The sequence below is a fragment of the Gasterosteus aculeatus genome, chromosome 20, assembly GCF_964276395.1.
Source record: "Gasterosteus aculeatus chromosome 20, fGasAcu3.hap1.1, whole genome shotgun sequence".
NCBI classification, from domain to species: Eukaryota; Metazoa; Chordata; class Actinopteri; order Perciformes; family Gasterosteidae; genus Gasterosteus; species Gasterosteus aculeatus.
Window position 1 is genome coordinate 16,632,297 of NC_135707.1, and position 19,915 is coordinate 16,652,211.

The following is a 19,915-nucleotide window of genomic DNA, read 5'->3' on the forward strand; positions in this document are numbered from 1 at the left end:
CCCCGGTGGCGTGCAGAGGAAACATGAGTCTGGGTAGATAGGATCATTTGTCTCAGCCGTGAGGGCTGACAGATTGCCCTGTCGTTAACATCTCTCCATCTCTTCCTGTGCCCAATTCTATCCTTCCCCCATTTAGATCCCCCCCGAAGCAGCAGCAGCAGCAGCACAGCAGTCCATATAGCTGTCCCCTCACTCACGGGACACAGCTTAATGATCTAGCTTTGCTAAATAGTTAGAAGATTTCAATCGTGGGGGAAAAAAGTCTTTAATCCACTAGATGTGGTCCTTTATATTGATACTTTCCTCTTTCTTTTTAAATTGATGCCCATCTATTACCTTTAGAGAATTTTCTAGACAACAAACCCACACTGTACCTTCCAGGAAAAGCAGATTTACAGCAGCCGGAAACATAACTTCTTATTTTTCCCATAATACATAGCGAACATAACCGCTGATAAGAATCCCCCCCCCCCCCCCCCCCCGACAGAGACACAAAAGCTTTTCAGTCTCCAGACTCGGAAGCAGCACCCGATTCATCTTTCCTCGGGCGGGAGGAGATACGGGCTGCAGCAGCGGCAGGGACGGTATTCTAACACCACACTTCCAGCATGGCTTCCGTCTCCTCAGTCAGCTGTCAGCTCAAAATGTCTCCCGTCCGTCAGACCAGAGCATTCAACTCAGTACGCGCTTTCTTAGCTTTAATTTAAAAAAGCAGCAGTCTGCAACCTAAAACAACATAAATATTGCTGACGCATGTGACAAGTATGATTTTCACACATTGTATTCTCCCATTGGACCAGGCACTCATCATAGTGAGCTGTTTTCTCTCTGTCATAGCTGCTGTCACAAGCATGATAATTATGAAAAGGGATTTTTCCTAGTTTCTTTTGGGAGTTGTTTTTTTTTTTTTTTTTTGCCTCGTGCTCACTGAGGCAGCTGTATCATTCTTCTCTGGGAGCTGGTTGACACTGAGGCCTGTCCTGCTGGAAGGCTTGGCATGGGTTTGCTCAAAGGTTGCCAATGAGACTTGTTAAGACCAATGGACAAGCTAATGAGCCCCCGAAGGCTCCACTGATATGCCCCATGGCCTTGTTAGAAAGCCAAGATGGGGGAGTTGCAGAGGGAAGAGAGACAGGCGGATGTATGGGAGGTGGGGTGGTGGTTGTTAGTTATGGGGCAATCGGGGGAAGTGAGAGACGTGGACAGTATTATTTTGGAGGAAACCAGATTAAAAACTGACACGATCACAAGGACAGTGTTAGCAAGTAAACAAAAGAGGAAAAAAACAGTTTTTCCAGGAATTCGCAGTTTTTAGGATACATCATCTGGGAACCATGAATGTCCATCCAACATTTAGTGACATTTAATTCCAGACATTTTAAGCGATTACTAAGGAAAAATTCAAGAGATAACCAAAAGTAATTGGTATCATGAACGTATGCCCAGAATTTCATGGCAATCTCTCCAATGCTTGTTGAGATATTTCCATGTTGGAAGCAGGGTACAACAAAAACGCAGGGACGTCTAATAAGGCCAAAGTCACTCTTCGGGCCGGGGTCCACGGGCTCACCCAGAGCCATTGCATCCGGATCTGGACCGAAAAACATTAGAAAATTATATAGAATTCTGAGTGCTGCAATTTTAACTGGGCCAGCTTCGCAACACTTATTCAGAGCTACAGGAAACCCACTGACCAATTACATGCCTTATACACACAGCCAGTTCAATATGTGTTTCAAATATTCTTCTAAACTTCCCGACGCGAGTGAGATCAACGCACAGGAAAGACTGGACCAGAGGTTGAACAATAGTCGGATAAATGAGTCAGAAGTTATTTCAAATGGCCTTCTCCAAAAAGATTATTTCTTTAATCAATATGGGCCTGACAAAAAGAAATCAATATTTGAAATGACGATGTAAATTATAAATAATGCATAATAATTATTTATAATTAACCTAGTTCAAAAAGATTCACAAGAAATATTGTTGAGATACTCAATTTAACTTTTTTTTATTTGATTTGACACACAGTGGTTGACAATATACATTAAAACATCTGCTTCTTCAATATGTGGAACAAGTTACACATTGTTCTGATATTTTGTATCTTTGCATGACAGAATCCTCTCGTTGGACCTTGTAGAATTTAAACTTAGAGGGTCGCGGGGGGCCAGGAGTCAATCCCAGCCAACACAGAGAGAGACGGGTTCAACCCAAGTAAATCCCAAGTCTTCTTTGGCGATATTTAGCTATTGAAGCGCAAAAGCAAAACCTTTTATGCTTTTGTCTTGACATTTCACCCTAATAGTGACTCAGAAAAGGAGAAAAAAAGACTAGTATCTCTGTTTTGCAGATTCTGAGGATAGATGAACCATTAGGATTGGGTGACTAAAACAGGAACTCAATCTGATGCCTCATTTCCTCTTGGAGACGAGACGAGCTTTATGGCTTGACCTTCCCCAAAAGGATCTTTCTTTCTTTGTACGGGGGCCACGGTGTAATCTCACACATCGCTGTCTCACATAATCCGAAAATAATATCAAACACATTAGCAAAGGCAAAGGACCGGAAAATCCAATTTGAAATTCATACTGTGGCGCTCGTAGACTTGATCACTCCATATGTGGGATGTCACATATGGTATTAACAGACATTTTTCTCCAATGGGAGGCGGAGTCATGGAGGAAGCGGAGTTCTGGGTGACGAGTTACACTCTTCAGTACCAATCCAGGTGCTGAGAGGTTATTCCTCCATATTTCTCTCACTTTACTTCGGCTTTGCCAAGTAAAATACGACTCAATTGCATATGCAGTATTAGGTTCAGGTGATATAAAAAAAATAAAACTCTGGATCTACAAGATTGAGTTGGAGGAAATATTTTTAATTTTAAAAAGGCACATTTCGCCAAAAAAGGGACAAATTTGAAGGTATGAATATTGCAGACATTCCCTACAGATGAACCCCACGGACTTTGGCGATCCCAACTTTTCCTCCACCAATAAGAAGCAAATTTTTGTGAAAAGTATGTAAAGTATTAGATGGATTGCCATGGAACTTGGTGCAGATATTCCTCATGCATATCAGGTATACCCATGTATGTGCCCCTTAGAATGAATTGGCTCAACCTCGGTAAATTAAAACCTTTTAATCTAGTGCAATGAGAAAGTCAAAGATTTCTTCAGTTAGACACAAAATACAGATGCATTTATAGCCTTTTAGAGCAGTTAAGTGTGGCCGTAGTGTTCTGTTGAAATGTTTTGATAATACCCTACAATGGGATTTCATCAAAAATAAGGACTGGTCACCAATGCTACTTTGTACGTTAAACAGGGGTGGCCAAACATGAAGTACACCAAGATCAATGTTACAAGCATACGTACAGACAACAAAGAGGTCTGTCCAAAGACTTAAACTTAAAGTCCTCAGCAGGAATTTGAAGCAACAGCTCAAATCTGTGACTATAGTTGGATATTCTTTCCCTTTTACCCTCAAACCTACTGTGCACATGAATAAGGAGAGCGAGCAAAAACTGTCCTCAAGCCATGAACAAGTAATTACTAAGGCTGAATATGGAGTAGACCTTTATTCAGACTGATCTTTTCATGATAACTGAAAAGGCTAATGAGCTGCACAGTGTCAACAGAAGATACTGGCCAAAAAACTTTTAATTTGACACTTCCATCGTCCTTCAAGGGTAGAAAGACAAAGACTGTCTGAAACTCTTTATGGCTCCTGGGTGACTGCGTCTTTCGGTGTGTTCAAAACAGCGGCAGCGGCACGTAATGTGGAGTAGCTCCTTCTGCTCAGCGGGCTTGAAACAAATAGGTTATTTGGGGCCTACTTCATTTGCACTTGTGGAGAAAGGGCAGGAAGAAAATGAGAACCCCTTGACGGTTCAGCGCTGGATGTATTTAATTAGCCAATTCACTCAATGCCTTTCCACCTTAGTGGCCACAATACTTCTTTGGATTCCTTAACGTAATTGTCCTTTTTGCCGCATGAGAATCTAGCAGATTCAGGCATGTATTTAGGAGCGGGGAAAAAATGGTGCCCTCGCCGCAACTAAAATAGACATGCAAGTACAAATGATGCTGCATTGCTGGTCAGCGATAACTGATGCAGACTATGTGCAGAGTAGAGGGGACGGCATCGTAAGCCCCAGTAGTGATCAGGAGCCGTTTCAGATCCTGGTTTCTTTGCTTAACTGAACCTGACCTGGCTCGGCACAAAGCATGGCTTATTAACAAAGTCCAAATGGCCTCACCTTGATTCGCAGGAAAAGTCAAAGCTTTCAAATGTCACATATCATTAAATAAGTCAAGAAACGTGTACCTAAATAAAAACACATGATTTACATTTAAAGACTAACTCAACACAATTTAATACAAAAATACATAATTGTTACTATGTTGAGAAATGTCCCTGCTTTAATAAGATAAAGTCAGGGGATCATCTAAAATCAGGGGAGCCCAGACTTTATTCAGAGAGGGCAAATATTTCAATGTTATAAATAACCTACGTTATTAAGGAGACTCAAAATCGAAATGACACTTTTTCTGTCGCTTAATTTTTCTTTTCTTACTTAGAAACAGCTAACAAGCCAAATAAAACCTTGGAGTACTTTGGGCAGCCCTAATCTAAATAAGTAGAATTTAACCCCTGAGGACCATGAATGTGTGTAGAAAAATGGATCATTCAATCCATCTGATGTTTTGGTGCCAGTTTACATTTCACAGACGAAAACAGTCAAATGCACGATGGCGCTATCGGGAAAGTCAGTGGATCATCAAAGTCAATACGATTCATCTTCTGGGAACCATGAATGCCTGAATAGAAATGCTCGTCGGGAGACAATAGTTTAAACATAGTCTTTGTCAGTGTTGGACTGAGCAAATGAGATGGTCTTTGCCATCGCCAGATTCATGTGTAAAACCCACTTTGACATAATGTAAGAGCTACTTGACCAGCACACATCGCGATGAACATGAGGAGGTGAAGAGTGTTTAACTAGACACTTTTCCCCAATGATTCTCGTTACCACGCATGTTACATAAATACCATCAGTCATTGGCACACAAATAAAGCCACAACGAGACTAAAATCACCTTGCTACACAAGCTGCAATTACACTCAAGTGGAGGATGGACTGCTGTACCCTGGGGCTGAAGTGCCTCTATAATAAGCCTTCATGGAGAGCCAACTCAAGAACAACGTCCCACATCTCAACCAGTAGTGCTCTCCAGCAGAGAAAACAGAAAGGAGGGAATCTTTAAAAAAATACAACAGTTTAATCTGTTTGTTGAGAATGAAAAAGACAAAAATAAAGCTTAGAAATGGGGAAACATACAATGTACACATACGCGGTCTTCAGCCACTATGGTACATGCCAATATAATGGTACATTAGGATAAAAAAAAAAAAGAGCCTGTCCCGTGAATCTCATCCGGTTCTACATTTAGTGACTACATTTTAACATTTAGACGCGCTGCCTTGTTTCAACATGAATTGGTTTGCAGGTGACGACACTAGCAAACATGTGGAGAGGCCACTAGACGACACAACTAGTTTGGATTTAAAAAAATAGAAAGAAAAAACTATTCCAGGCTTGCTGCGTTTTATTTCTGCAGCAACCTCCTACTTACTAGACAGCTGTGCAGGATATGACCTTAACGTACACAAGCGTACAGCATGTGTTCTCTGAGAGGAACGAGTGGAGTCCGGACCTCCTGGCATCGGCCTTTTGACCTCACAGTCTCAGATACGCCACCTACGGACAACAGGGAAACATTTAGAAAGTGGTAAATTACATACAAATAAAATAAAAGCAGAATAACCTTAAAAAACAACAACAACCTCTGGTTAGTCCTGTACAATGAGGATGTGTGTTCCCCCAAGCACTGATGCACTGCATCTCTGAGGTCTGCTGATCCGCACAGAAGCACATTATCTTCCATTACTGTCTTCACACAACAAAAAACACTGGTGGCAGTGATTTAATCAACTTCAGAAAAACACACATGCAGACAAACAAAGTGGAGAAAAACTGATCAGCTCTGCCTTCCCTCCCTTCCATTTTCTCCCACCATCTGCTATTCCTGGGTGTTTGCCTGCTGCAGACAATGGTTGCGCTCCACTGAGAGCTCTAAACCGTGATGATGGATGAGGGCATTCGCCCCACTCAAGGCCCCGTCTTCTCCATCCCCATGCCAGTATCTGCTCACCACTCGAGCGCATCAATGGGAAATTTGCAACTAGAGGTGAGCTCAGGAGTGAGAAAACAATAACACAGTGTGTGTGTGTGTGTGTGTGTAAGGAGGATTTAGAGCAACGGGAACCTTAGACGGGCGAGAGAGGCTGAGTAAGAAAACCGGAGGGTTTCCGAGGTTGATGCTGGGAAAAGGGTGGGAGAGGGTATCTTGCTCCTCTTGACCCACAACTCATTCTGTGGAGCCGTACAGGTTCAAACATTAGGGCTGCCCTGGGAATCCCAAACGAGCAGATGCGTGAGACTGGAGGAGATAGTAGCGGTACATTTTGGCATTCTAAATAAAATTTGACCAGGAGTTAAAAGACAACACAGGGAAAATAAGTTGAATCTGTACTGAAAAAAGGCCCACGGATAAACACAGCTAGTAAAACATCCAATTATGATTTCTTTCCTCTGAAATCTGATCATCAGAACTTAGGGCGTGGAGTGATGAGCGGGCAGGGAGAACACATCATGTGTATGCCAAGCAGAGAAGCCAAACCACCACCACAAGTCCTGAACAAGTCCTGAAGTTTCATGTTTCCCAATAGGGCTGGAATGGGTTAAAGGGGTATTTTAATCTTCATGCTGGTTGGAAGCCAATGCTAGAAAAAGCTAACTACTGTTAGGCTTTATGTGAAAACAAACAGCCGAGAGATCATCACTCCCTTGTTTAGGATTTGGAGTCAAACTAATGAGTGTTCCACTTCCTTCCTTCTGCTGAGCACATTTTTTTCCTCTTTTTTAAAAGATCCCAACTGTTGAGATCATAAGACACCACACAAAAAAGGTTCAGATAATTCAACGGGCACTGCGAAAATCACATTACAACTACTAGCGTTGCCGATAGCAGGTCTTCCCAGAACAGTGCAATATGCTTAAAACGTGTTACTCTTTGATCTCGTTGAAAAGGCCTCAGCGGGCACCATTTAGAACTTCACGGCAAAGCTCTTGCAGCTCTTTAGTAGAAGGGCCTTTATTGAACAAGGGCAGATGTCTGGGTATTAAAAGGTTCTGAGACAGTGGCATGAGAGTCTTTTGAGCAGACGCATACTCTTTGAGGCCTTTGTGGCCGGGTCTGTTGGCAGAACACTTCCAACTTGGCAAGCAGCACGAAGAATGTTTCTTCAAAGAAACACGTTGCAGCTGATGCTACCACGCCGAGCGGGGAAGTCCTGCAGCTCCAGCAGACAGCAGAGGTGGACAAGGATCAAGTCACTGACAGACATAATTACGGTCGTCGCGTGGGACTTCAACCCCGTCCTGAGGAGAGGATAGTTGATCTCAGTTTGCCTGTAGCGGGTGTGATTTTACATCCTTTACATCCCGGGACTCAGTGACTGCAGTTCTGTTTTGCAGCTAAATGCTGGAAACACAAACGTTACAATCAAACACTCCTGCACATCCATGCAAGCGGCACATCGGCGTGCCACGGGACACATGGACTGATCCGTCCCTTTGTCACAGCTACGCATTAACCTGAGCAGCGGGTGTATGCATTTACCATCAAATTAAAATCAGTTTGTATGTTTCATATTTTTTAATGCACACAACTAATGAGCAGCATTGTTGTACTGTATTGTTAGTTAAAAGAGGCGTAAGGGGTTCAAATAATTATTTAAAAACATCCCCTGATATTCTTAACAGCAACTCCTGGCCAGAAAGGCTGAAAAAAATTTTGATTACGAAATTAAAAATCAGAAATGACCAATTGGTGTCAAGCTGGTCTTCAGCAACTCACAACAACGTGTAAGCGACCAACTACAATAAGATCACTGTATAATACACCCCCCCCTTAACCAGAGGTAGTCATGAATGAACACCTTTAAGACATGTGCTGCCAGTTGATGACAACAATTTAACGAGGTAGCATAGAACTTTAAAGCAATGCATGACTAGTCAAAAGCGTTGGCTAAAGGTTATCCATAAACAGCTTGCTAGAAGTACATTCAACTCTTGCGATGCACATGCAGGCAAAATCACTGGCAATTTGTAGGAAGAAATGTTGTATGTTGTGTCGTGACATTCACTGTAACGCAGACAGAAATGAGCACATTTGGAATGTGATGGGTGGTGACGAAGGTATGAGTAGTCATTCTAAAATTGCTGGTAACTACTACTTTGGACATTAATAGGCATCTTGCACATAACTCACAACTACCTCAGGCTAATGGCGTCACATGCTGCAACCAATGCAGTAAGATTGCATTGATTCATATGATCCATACAGCCCATCGGCTCTTCCTTGTGGAGCGTTTTTGCACTTTTTAAGTTCAGCCTCGGTCTAATTTACATGCCGTCTCAGTGGGAGTGACGAGGAGATTAACGAGGTGCGGGGAGGAGGGAGGCGTTGTCTGTTCCCCAGCTAAAGAGTGACACTCGGAGCTGGAGCCACTTTACACGCCTCTACACCGGCGGGCGCAGGGAGGGAGGGCGGGGAACGCAGCGGCCCTGACAACAGTAGACATTCCACATGCAGGATAATAACAGGCTGGGTCACGGTGCAGGCTTTGATCCATTTTCAGGGCTGAAATGATCCCTCTCTCTCTCACACACACTTCAAAACAGTTACCTGCAGACCATGTGTTAGTGTGGTTAATAGATGGGCTAGGCTGTTAGAGCTCATCATTATATATATATATATATATAGATATATATATATACACACGGGTAAGCTGCTGAGATACACTTTTAACTAACTTCAGTACTTAGTAGGAAGTAGTGTAAGTGGCCGTCATGATAAGAGCTGCTTGAGTTGTATAATGCTAAAGGAAAGGAGCTTCAAAGTAATACCTTGATCCTGCTTGTTTTATGTTGTCTGAAAGATACTTCTTTGTAAAAATTGTAGTTTGGCCGCTGCAGACTGACGTCACTAAGCGTCTAAGCTTATTCAAAGTGGAGTCGGGTTGCCTTCAGACTGCGGCTGTCTTTTCCTAACTCCTCATGGATTCTCCTAACCATCTTTCCTTGACCCCGTGAAGTTTTGCACAGAGGTCAGATAGTGGTTAAGAATAGAGAATCTAGCCTCGGCCTGCTGCGGGCTTGTTAGCTTAGCTGCTAGCTAGCCCCCTTCCTCACTCATATCTCAGATTCAACAACACCCCTGGTCTAATTAATCACCGTGACAACAGCAAGCCATTAAGGTGAGCCGGTCCCAGGGTGCTGGTGGACTCGGCCTTCACAGCAGACATTTTGAAAGTGAGCGAGCGTCCACAATAGCAGGAGCCTGACGCTCATTATTAATGAACCTCAGTAGTGTATACGTACACATGGTGCTAGATTGTCACCTCATTGGCCTGCAGAATTCTAATGCACAGCAGGCATTTTGACTCATCGTGGCATAGCATCGCTAATGATGATCCTAATGATGGCTCGTTACCTTTAAGTGGACCAGCGAGTCCTGGAACTGGCTCATCTAAATTTAGTACCGTGACAATTAGTTACACCTGTGCTTACACAGCCATGACGTATTGAAAGTCCAGCAGCACAGAGAGTTTGGTGATCTCACAAAGCATGGGGACACTCAAAACCTGACGGGAGGTCTTCGTTTTCTCTTTAAAGTCAGTGATTCAGAATGGCTGGGATCGATCCATGCAGAGATTATATCGCACGTGTGGAGCAAGCAAAGTACTATCGTAGCCACTGAAGATCTGATTTTCCTTTGAATGAGGCGGAAGTGATTGTGAAGAACGATGCCAGTTGCTGTTGTCAAGCGATAAAGGAGATTGCTCCTTGGGCCTTTAAAAGAGCAACGGCAGGACCCCACTGCATGCTGGTCCTCTACTTTGGTCATTCTGGCCCGAGTTGCCCGAGTTTTTAAAACCGCATTGTGAACATGGACTGTCCGACCATCTCCGGTACTGAACATGGGCCCGTGATCTGTAGAGCGTCTGCGATCAGGAAGGGCTCAAGTGTGGCGCTTTATTGCACTCCACTTTGCAGCAGACCGATGTGTGCGGGCCTTCTCCATTTCAGCACAGCCTAATTTCGGTGAAATGGTTTCCTAATCCCCCCCCAATCCTAGATCCCCAATGTGCGAGACAAGTCTCAGTTTGAAATTCTCGGTGCTTGCGCTGTGAGAGCAGAACAGGAGAAAGTGGAAAGCGGCGTGAGGCACAATACAGTGATGGCATGACAGGAGCCCACTGGGTGTGAAATAATTAGACCGGCATTCTGGTGTGATTGAGCCCTCCACTCCACTTATTTTAGAAAAGGTGACACGCTGCTGGATTTCATATTGGAAGCGTGTTTGAGTAAAAGCAAAACCTTTTGCTATTATGGAACGATCACTGTCCAACTTAGTGCTGCTATTTTAAGCTTTCCATTCTTGTATTGCACATATGTGCCAACCTTACAATTAGGGTGTCAGGTTTACAACTCTAAATCGGAGGTGAGGTTTGAAACGGGGATATGATTTACGAAATGGTCAATTAAAAATATGAGCTTCTCGTTTCTGTCTGAAAAGGCTAATGGCGGATTCTGTGCAGAACCCTGTGAAATGGTCCAAAATATATACTTGATGGATGAATACGTATACGGTTTCAAAGGCTGTGACTTAAGCTGTCACGGATAAAAGAAAGTAAGTTGGCAGCCTCGCTAGGTGATGATCCATGAAGGAGATATGCAAATAAAGGATTACCACTGTTCTTCCACTACAAAGCTGGTTATACTTGTATTAACGTTTTAAGTATTTATAAGAAAGACGGAGTGAAGGCGTCCATCAAAACGAAGACCCCCATTCGCTTTAATGTTTTATCCTCACACAGAATCATTTTCTGTTACTAATGTTACATGAAAATATATTATTGCATAGGTTATTATTTTGAGGAAAGGAGGTATTCCAACTCCTGTCTCGGTAATATAACAAAAGCAGCTTCACATGACGTCCAACCACACACTTATTCTTCTACGGCGAGCCAACATTTTATTATTCCTACTTGCAGACTTTTTAGCAGATGGAAAGCTTAAGAAAGTGGAGGTAGTCAGTTGTTAAACTTTCGGAGCAGGAGGTGGAGGATAATGGTGCGAATTACCCACCACTGTGTTTAAAAGGGCCGGGAGAATGGAGTTGTCAGCAAAACCAACGCACCTCTCATTTTGCGGTCAAAGGCCTTTCCTTTGCAACTCAAGCTAAATATACACATTTTGCACAATTACAGGTGTAGAGAAGCTGGAAACAGGCTGACAAAAGTAAAACCTTACATTTGACCCACATAATCCCTCTGCCGAAGCTGTGAACCGAAAAGCTCTGAATCGTGAAATGATGAAAGCGCCAGTCAAGCACTGCTGAATACCGGATAAACAGGGTGCTGTAAGTATGTGAAATAAGTGCTTACTGTCAGCTAAGGATAAGGACACAATTCAATCTAAACACCTTCATCAGCTTATGTATCCCAGAAAAGTTTTTCACAAATTGAAAAAAAAAAAAAAATGTCGTGACACTAGCGTGTCTTCGTCGTCATCATCATCATCTTTTATACATAATAACGGTCTCACCTCATAGGACCTCATGCAGCACATGGACGCAGGAAGCGTGGAGTTGCTGTCATCGATCACTTGCAGCAGCTCCTCACACACACTCAGCGGCAGCACCACGGGATGTCCGATGGCATTGGCCTCCCAGCTCGTTACAATGCTGGAAACACACACACACACACACACACGGTAAAGCAGGAGTGATTTATAATATCCGCACAGCATTACACAACAGAGACAATGCCAGCTGTATAGCTGCTGTAAACCGCGTCGAAGCATTTGCCTCGAAGCTTTAATTAAGCTATTAACCATAACCTGTACTTGATAAAGGGGGACGCATAAAAGTGGATGGATGGTAATGATGATGATGATGATGATGAGTGTGTGTATGGTGTCAACATTTATTTTGTGTGAGAGAAAAGAAGAGGACTGAGGGGGCAATAAGGTTTGTTGACACGGCAAATCAAATCCATCCTTTGTGCATGGAAATGTAATTCCAGTGTTTTGATTGCACAAAATGAAGTCTACAGAAAAAGGAGTCGCCAATAAAACTTCCACTAGACTCAATTTCCGCATGCATGAGGCCTCGTTCACGGTGCACCCGACTGTGATGGTGCCTGCAACTTCCACTCAACTCATAATCGAGTCAACGCCATTAGTGACAAGACTAATCCACTTAGGCGCCTGCTCGCCGGTTCTCCAGCCAATTATTGGTAGTTTTAACAACACTCGCGGCAACATTGGGCCGCAGCCGACTGTATCCCGGAGAAAGGGGGGCATCATCCAGGGAATTCAGCTCCCCATTTAATTTGAAAGTGTCAAAGATGAGTGATGGTCGGTAAATGATGTCGAACTGAAACTGAAGTGTGAGTAACACCGGCGTTTAGCTCTGCAAGACTTCAGAGAAACATCAGGGAAAGGTGGCAGTAGCCCAAATGTGAAGCACTTTACAGAAAGGCGCAGAATTCTACATTTAGAACACATCTGTGATTGCGGGAAAGTCTCTGCACAGACGTCAACGCCGTGGCAGCGGAGCGGTTGGCTAGCAACTACTGGTGGCAAAAGCACTACAGTGCAAACACGGTAAATATCTTAACATGGCCATTTGCCATTTTAATGATGCTCTAAATATAGAAAACATATTTATCATCATTAATATTTTAGTCCGGCAGATTATATTAGCGCGCTGCACGTATATGGCTATCTGTGTCTGCTCAATCAAAGTAATTTAGAAACACAGAGAGCAAAGACTTCACTTCACATCAGCTCTGCACGCATCCGTTTTTCACTCTAAACTTTAGGCAGAATCACTGGATTCATTTATTTTAGAGCATAAGTTGAAATCTGCAGTATGACATTATTCACAAACAGTGAAGAAAAGTTCTCCCTTTACGGAAACAGATGTGCCAGTGAAAATGTGCTGTCGCGGCTTGTTTCCCGGGAAGGACTTCTCTGTTGGCAGCAGGCGTGCACCTCTGGCGGAGCGGTTTCCGATGCATCATTCAGCTCCTACAGTCCATCACGTCATTTGAAATGTACTCTGGCTGCTTACAGTAAGACAAGCCTGTCTCCTCTCATGCGAGTCTTACCACTAATTACCCTTTCTCCGCTACTGGGCTTGTCAAAACAGTCGAAACAACAAAACGTCTCTGTTCTGCCTTCACCCGAGGAGGAGGAGGAGGAGGAGGGAAAAAAGGCATAGTGCTGATTTAGTTGAAAATAATTGGGGTGGAAGGCTCTTCCGGTGGGGTGCTGCTGTACCGAACACGAACGCGGCTCATCCACCTACACCTCTGCTAATGCATCGCGGCGAGGAACGCCGAGCCTCGCTCTGTCAAAGCACCACCCGCCGTGTGGGCGCAACGCACGCGAGCACGGCTCCTGCGGCCGACACAATAAACACTGTTGACTGCAATCTCGTTTGCGAAAAAAAAAAAACACACAAAAAAAAACCCCACACAAGACAATTATGAGCGAGCAGGGACCCTCAGAGGAAAGGGTTTCAAAGCCGAGGAAGAATCTGGTCGTCAACAAAGTATTCTTTTATCCCCCTCGCAGTGAGCCCAGACAGGTGCTGATTGAGAGGGTGCGCTGGAAAGATGAAAGGATAAGATTAGGAAGAGAGGGGGGGGGGGATTGAAACGAGGGGGAGGAGGAGGAGGAGGAGGAGGCGGTGAGCGCGCTCGCTCTGCTTACTCTCTCTGCTGGGCGCCTGTGTCGGAGGGGGAGGCGTAGAGGAGTTTCAGGGCTCGGGCGGCTCCGGGAGACGGATCGTGGGGATCCGGGCAGCCGAGGGAGCTCTCCGGCACCGACGCCGTGACCGAGTCGCCGTTCAGCAGCCAGACCTGCGAGGGGCAGACGGGGGTCACACGGGACTCGAGGTCACATGACATGATGAGGCCACCGCGCGCCACCTCGTGGGATTGGCCGTCGGTTTGAGTGAGTGTATAGGCGGTGATGGGAGCCTGCGTCTGCCTCGGGTCCTTAAGCTCAGAACGGTCTCCCCAGCCTGTATTTACCTGGCACACGTCTATGCTGCTGCACTGCGAAGGTCAGCCAGCACGCACACAAACAGTTTCTGAGCACGTTATATAAAAGCGCTGAAGGATGTCTGTGAGTACAGTACAGTTTCTGAGCTGTGGGCTCACACACACAGACACACAGACAGGCTGAGGGGAAAAAGCCTGCCTGCACACAACATGTGCCTTTGTGCACCTCTAACGCAGGTCAGTTTTATTTTTTATTTCACATTCATTATAGAATTCAAAAGGATTTTAAATGTAATGTCTCCAGTTTCAAGTCTTACAAGGGCACCATTTGTGTAATACGGATATTTTAGGTGAGCAATGGTGAGCAAACAAACATCCCCTGCCAGCTTCAGTTGAAGTAACATTATCATTGGATCATAAATGCCATGGCGCACACTTCCCTCAAACCTCCTGTAAATGATGTGCAGCGGTGTGTCAACGTTGCTCTACAAAGAGCCACTTGTTGCTGATTTTAAAGAAGCTGAAAGCCTGGCATTATGCTAAAAAAAAAAAAAAAAAATCCCTTTCAATCAGCTTTTTGTATTGCTGTAAGAACCTGACATTTCACCCTGTCCCATTAATCAACAACCTGAGGAGTCTATTTTTACTCTGACTACGGTGTTCTTACCAATAAGAAGGCTTTTCCGTCGGGGGTTTGGATGGAGAAGTGGAAGGTGCTCAGCGAGGTGGACAGCCCCAACAGCCGGGCTGCGACAGTCTGCTGCAGGAAGAGCGACCTGTACACAGGAGCTCACGCTCATTGCTTCATGCATTTCGTCTTTAGAGAGCATATCGGCGTCCAGGTCAGGCACTCATATTAAAACAGAATGGAAGCATCGATCACTTTCGGCAAGATGACAAAGCGTTTTTCTTACCCGCAGCTTTTCAAGATAAAGTTATGGAAAAATAACGTTTTATGGCCATGAGTGAGCACAGTACTAATTATGAACACAGAACTGTAAGACAAACTATGTTCAAATACGGAATCTTTAAAAAAAATAAATAAAAAAAGGGGACGCTCCCAAAAGACTGAAAAAAAGCTAAACCGTGTGCTTTATCTATAAAGTATGCAGCCGCCGGGAATATTCAAAACATTTTACTCTGAAGCCTGAATTGAAAAAGGCCCCCTCTTCATCTATTCCCCAGAAAAGAACGCGCTTTAAACGGCGAATCGTCACCACTGGCAGTTTGGATGAAAACCTGCCTGTTAAGTGAGGCTTCGGGCTGTCGGTCTCCCACAGCGGGCTCCACCACCACCTGTGTGATGTACAGTTTCAGTGTCTCTGCAAGGCACAAGAGGAAAAAACACTCGTAAGCAAAAGACAAACGAGGACTATCATTATAATCCACGGAGCGATTCTTACCCGGTGCAACAGCCTCTCCCAGCACCAACGAACAGCTCTTGCAGGAGATGAGTGCCAGTCGGCGGCAGGGCTTCTGTACGAAACACAGGGGGAAAAATGCGCACACACACAGGCCCTCAACTTTAGCCACGATTGGTGTTAGAAGAGAAGGAGAGCGTGTTGTTCCCGTGTTTTTCGCCCAGCCATGTCTCATATATAAAAAACAAATCTTGAATTAACCATTTAAACCATCCTCTCCTCGTAGAGCAGATGGTTTACATCTATACAATCCTGTAAACCAATCAGAGATCGATGCGCTCGTTTTCCTCACCTTGGAATCTGGACCGTCCTTGGAGCCGATCAGGCTCACCTCCTCGGTGAGGGTCTCTGCACAGCCGCCATCTTTGGCCAGCAGGAGGAAGGTGTCGCCCAGCAAACAGTCCTCTGCTCGGGGCAGAAGCTTCCTGTTGGCGAACGGATCAGGGTGGCAGCACCAGTCGTCCACGATGGCGTTCCAGTTGCAGTTGGGAAGAGGAAGGACTCGCTTAAACTCTCTGAAGACACACAAGAAAAAAACAAAACACACAGACAGTGGTGGGTGGGTTTTTCGGTCACATTGCTTCACTTACCACGGTTTGATGAACGTCGTCACTTCGTAACTTGCAAAGGTTTCATTAAACTCTTTTTTTTTTTTTGTCCAAAAAACAGCTGCATCCCACAGCTGACACGAGGTTGAGGCGAGCCATGATAGGACACTTTGAGCTCCGGAACCGAAACAACGAGCTGGAACGGTACAACTGCGGATACTCATCTATGGAGCATCACTTATGACCATTTCCCACTACCTACAGTCATCGGACCCATTGTGCATATAACACACTGATTGCAGCAGCTTTAGTAAAACATTTAGTTTATTCATTCACACAAAACTCTCGGTGCCATTAATTCCTCTGATCAGCCATATTATAGAATATATTGATGCATAATGAGGCAAAGTTGTACTTTGAAACTGCCAGCAGTTCTCCTGACTTTATTACTTCCCACCGAGCAACAAACATTGCTGAGAAACATCACCAGAGGACGAGAGTCTCTTTAATACAGCGACTGCAATTTTCAGCATGTTTTTCTGCAAGCCCGAGGGTTTTAACAACAACACCACGGTCCGCTTCAACCCCCTCAAGGTGAGGAACGATTGGTTTTTAATGGCAGACCTTTACGTCACACTGACTCTGTTACTCTAAACCAGTCAGGTCGACGACTGCGGCTCCATCCAGCCATCAAGTGTTCTGTCCCATCCCTTCATCTGACTGGTCACACAGTCCATAAACACCTGCTCCTCGTCCTCCTGCCGAGGAGGGTGTACATAAAACCCCCGTTTCCAACAGTGCTCGTGCGCCGTCTCCTCCTCACCTGTCCTCCAGCAGCCTGGTCATGCAGCCCTGGCAGTGGAAGCAATAAGTCTCTTTGGCCCGGAGTGTCTCCATCGCGCTGTCAGAAGCCTCTGTGGAGCGCCAAAGGCAAACAAATAAATGACTCGCATTTGTTGAAAGGATGGAAACCTCATACTGCAAAGCACAAAGTCAATAAAACACCGGTTGGAGGAGGTGGCTTGGACAGGAAGCGGGCGATCAGTGGGATATTGATTGGATTTCTCTAGAAGTGTCCTTTGTAATAACTTCTTCGCCCGGGAGTGCCAGGAAAAATGCCAAAAAGATGGGAGTTTGTGGATATTACGCAATTACTCTGGGGTACGCATTTGATGATATGAGGGGAAAACTTAAAAAGGGGAGTATTCTCATGACTCCGATGATCAGTTGCTAGTGGGCCATTGCAAATCCAAATCTACATCTTCACAGTCAAACGCCGATCAGACAATTGATTCAGGAAAGAAAGCGAGCTCTAAATAGCTCCCAAAAAGACTTTGTTCTCGCCTTGGCGCTGACTGGTCTAGCAAAGCGGGAAGGGGCGGGGGTTGGCACGTGGTCTGGATGCGTTTCCCCACAGTTGTCCTGGACGTTACCTTCGTCCGGGCTTCGTGTGACGCAGATGCGCAGTCGGAAATGCAGCTCCTCCTCGCAGAAGTCTCCCGCGGGTGTCGGCGTGCAGGATCCCTGCTCGAAGGTGACTCCTGCTGGCAGAGTCAGGCTCAGCTCGCCTTTGGGAGTCTTGATGTGGAGCGATGACTCCCCACCCGTCACCACCACATCTGCGGGACTGCTGGCCACGTTCTTCCTGGAGGACAGAGGCGAGCAGACGCTGTGAGGCCGCGGGTTTAAGAGGGACAGAAGAAGCAGATGTGCGTTTTTCTTCCTGAGCACATGGAGGCTCGTTTCATAAGAAGGTGCATCTTGATCCCCCCACCGATCACAGTCCTTTGTCTCCCATCACAGGGATGTCATGGAATCGTGTGTGTGTGGCAATAAAAATAAAACAAATACACCTTTCACGCCCAAAATAAGATAAGCTAAAGATTTTCTAATAGCTTTATAGTTCATGTAAAACCCGAGCGGTAAGGAGAAAATTAGTTTGGCTTAAAGCAGGGGTCTCAAACTCAAATCAGGTGCGGGCCAGATTTTTCAAGGTGAGGAAAAGGAGCGCATTGGGCCGGAGTTTAAAGACTGGAAACACCTGCAGCGTTAGTTACCATGAGACTCCAGAGACTCATCTCTCCACTTTACGCCACTCGTATTGACCCTCATACGCTTCACATACACGGCGCCTTTTAGGAACCACTTCCGTAAGTCAACCTTGCCCAAGGCAATTACCCACAAGTGATTGCGATGGGATTACCAGTGGATAATGTAAAGAAAAGGTAAACAAAGAGGACAGCACGGACACACACACACACACACGGTTAATTATGTTTGTTGAGCCAAAAATATATATCCAATTATATAATATAAATCAATCAATCATTCAGTTTATGGTTGAAAAATCTGTGTCAGGTAATCTGATATGAACACAACAGTCCATTGAGAGTCCCAAGGTTGTCTGCGAATCTCTTTAGCTCCATCTAGTGAGAGGAAAGGCGACCCTGATGTACACTAAAGCAATTGATAATATGAAAAAAACATTCACTGATGAAGCAGTATGACGTTTACAAGGTGATTTGCAAACATTAAGCACTCAAACCATCCACATAAGTAATACCACAATACAAAGTACTGAACTAGTAGTAAAGGTCCTGCATTCATTATAAAGCATATATGTATGGCCGACGTGCTGTATAAAAATACTTATGTAGAAACGCTCCTGCCAGCGGTATATCGAAAGGTCATTATTATATATGGAGGTGTATTTGTATATCTTAGTTCGTCCCGGTGTAAATGTAACGACTAACGTTGAATATACGGCTCTATAGTGCAATCAATTAGGAATTACCAAATGTTGCTGGTAACTTCAGCAGATTGTGTGACACGGGTGGCAAGAATCAGAGATGACAACAGTTATGAAGGTGTCACTGAAACAACACACAAACACACACACACACACACACACACACACACACACACACGACACACACACGACACACACACGACACACACACGACACAACAACATTAGTGAAGGCGATGTTGGAAAAGGCGCAGCATTCATTCACGTTCATTGGGCTACATTAGCTAACGCGCTTAGCTAGCCCGGCGTTAGCTTGCCAGAACATGGAACAGTGCTAACTAACGGGTACGGTTTAGCTCGCTAGCTTTCTAATACAAATAAAGACCTCACCCCACAATAAGCAGTCCGGTCTGCAGTCTTTTTCTCAGCTCTAAGAAGACCCCGACTCCATGTGTTTTGGCTGGCCCCTCCAGTTCTGCCATTTAACGTTATGAACAATTTGAATATATGTTTTTTTTTTTCAAATTCGCGCACCAATCAAATCAGTGTGTGCCGGTGAAACTCGGCAACACTGCATCCAAAATAAGGTAAATATAAAGTTAAATGTATCTGCTTCAGCACGCTGGTGAAATCGAGCAGCTACTAACGTTACTTGTCTGCGGCGTGACGTCTGACCAAGTCGCCAACATTACGCACAGCACGAGAAGAGCATCCGGTCCCACATTTCAAAATAAAATACCCAAGCCTATTCGTTTGTTCAATTACTGATAAAGGCTTACAAATAGATTGACCCATGGTCCGTCTATAAAACAGTACTTTTTTTGTTCTCAGGCAAGTGGTGGTCTGGATCCCAATGGGCAGTTGTGTGTTAGAATTTGCTGGTAGTCCTTCCTTGTCCAGGCACAAACATTGCTTTTGAAAATGCCTACGTCTGGCTGTTCTTTTTGTTTCGTTATTGCCACCGTTGTAGTAGGAGCACATTCTTAC

At 44.7% G+C, this 19,915-nt stretch overlaps 1 protein-coding gene across 3 annotated transcripts; it reads right to left on the reverse strand.

The window, feature by feature from the left end:
• Nucleotides 1-1,986: 1,986 nt before the first annotated feature.
• ube3d (ubiquitin protein ligase E3D) lies at nt 1,987-19,821 on the reverse strand. 3 transcript variants are annotated; one of them, XM_040165922.2, is made up of 10 exons: nt 19,319-19,821; nt 17,614-17,825; nt 17,004-17,094; nt 15,925-16,147; nt 15,615-15,687; nt 15,455-15,533; nt 14,879-14,987; nt 13,919-14,067; nt 11,744-11,882; nt 1,987-5,767 (listed from the first exon to the last, which is right to left on the reverse strand). In XM_040165922.2, exons 1-10 carry the CDS (start codon nt 19,408-19,410, stop codon nt 5,747-5,749), a joined length of 1,188 nt encoding a protein of 395 aa, XP_040021856.1. In that variant the 5' UTR covers nt 19,411-19,821; the 3' UTR covers nt 1,987-5,746. The 3 variants fall into 3 exon arrangements, 2 of the variants coding, with proteins under 2 accessions (XP_040021856.1, XP_077951566.1); XR_013453905.1 differs by having other exon boundaries at nt 5,643-5,767; nt 11,744-13,813; XM_078095440.1 differs by lacking the exon at nt 1,987-5,767 and adding an exon at nt 6,919-7,005.
• Nucleotides 19,822-19,915: the final 94 nt, after the last annotated feature.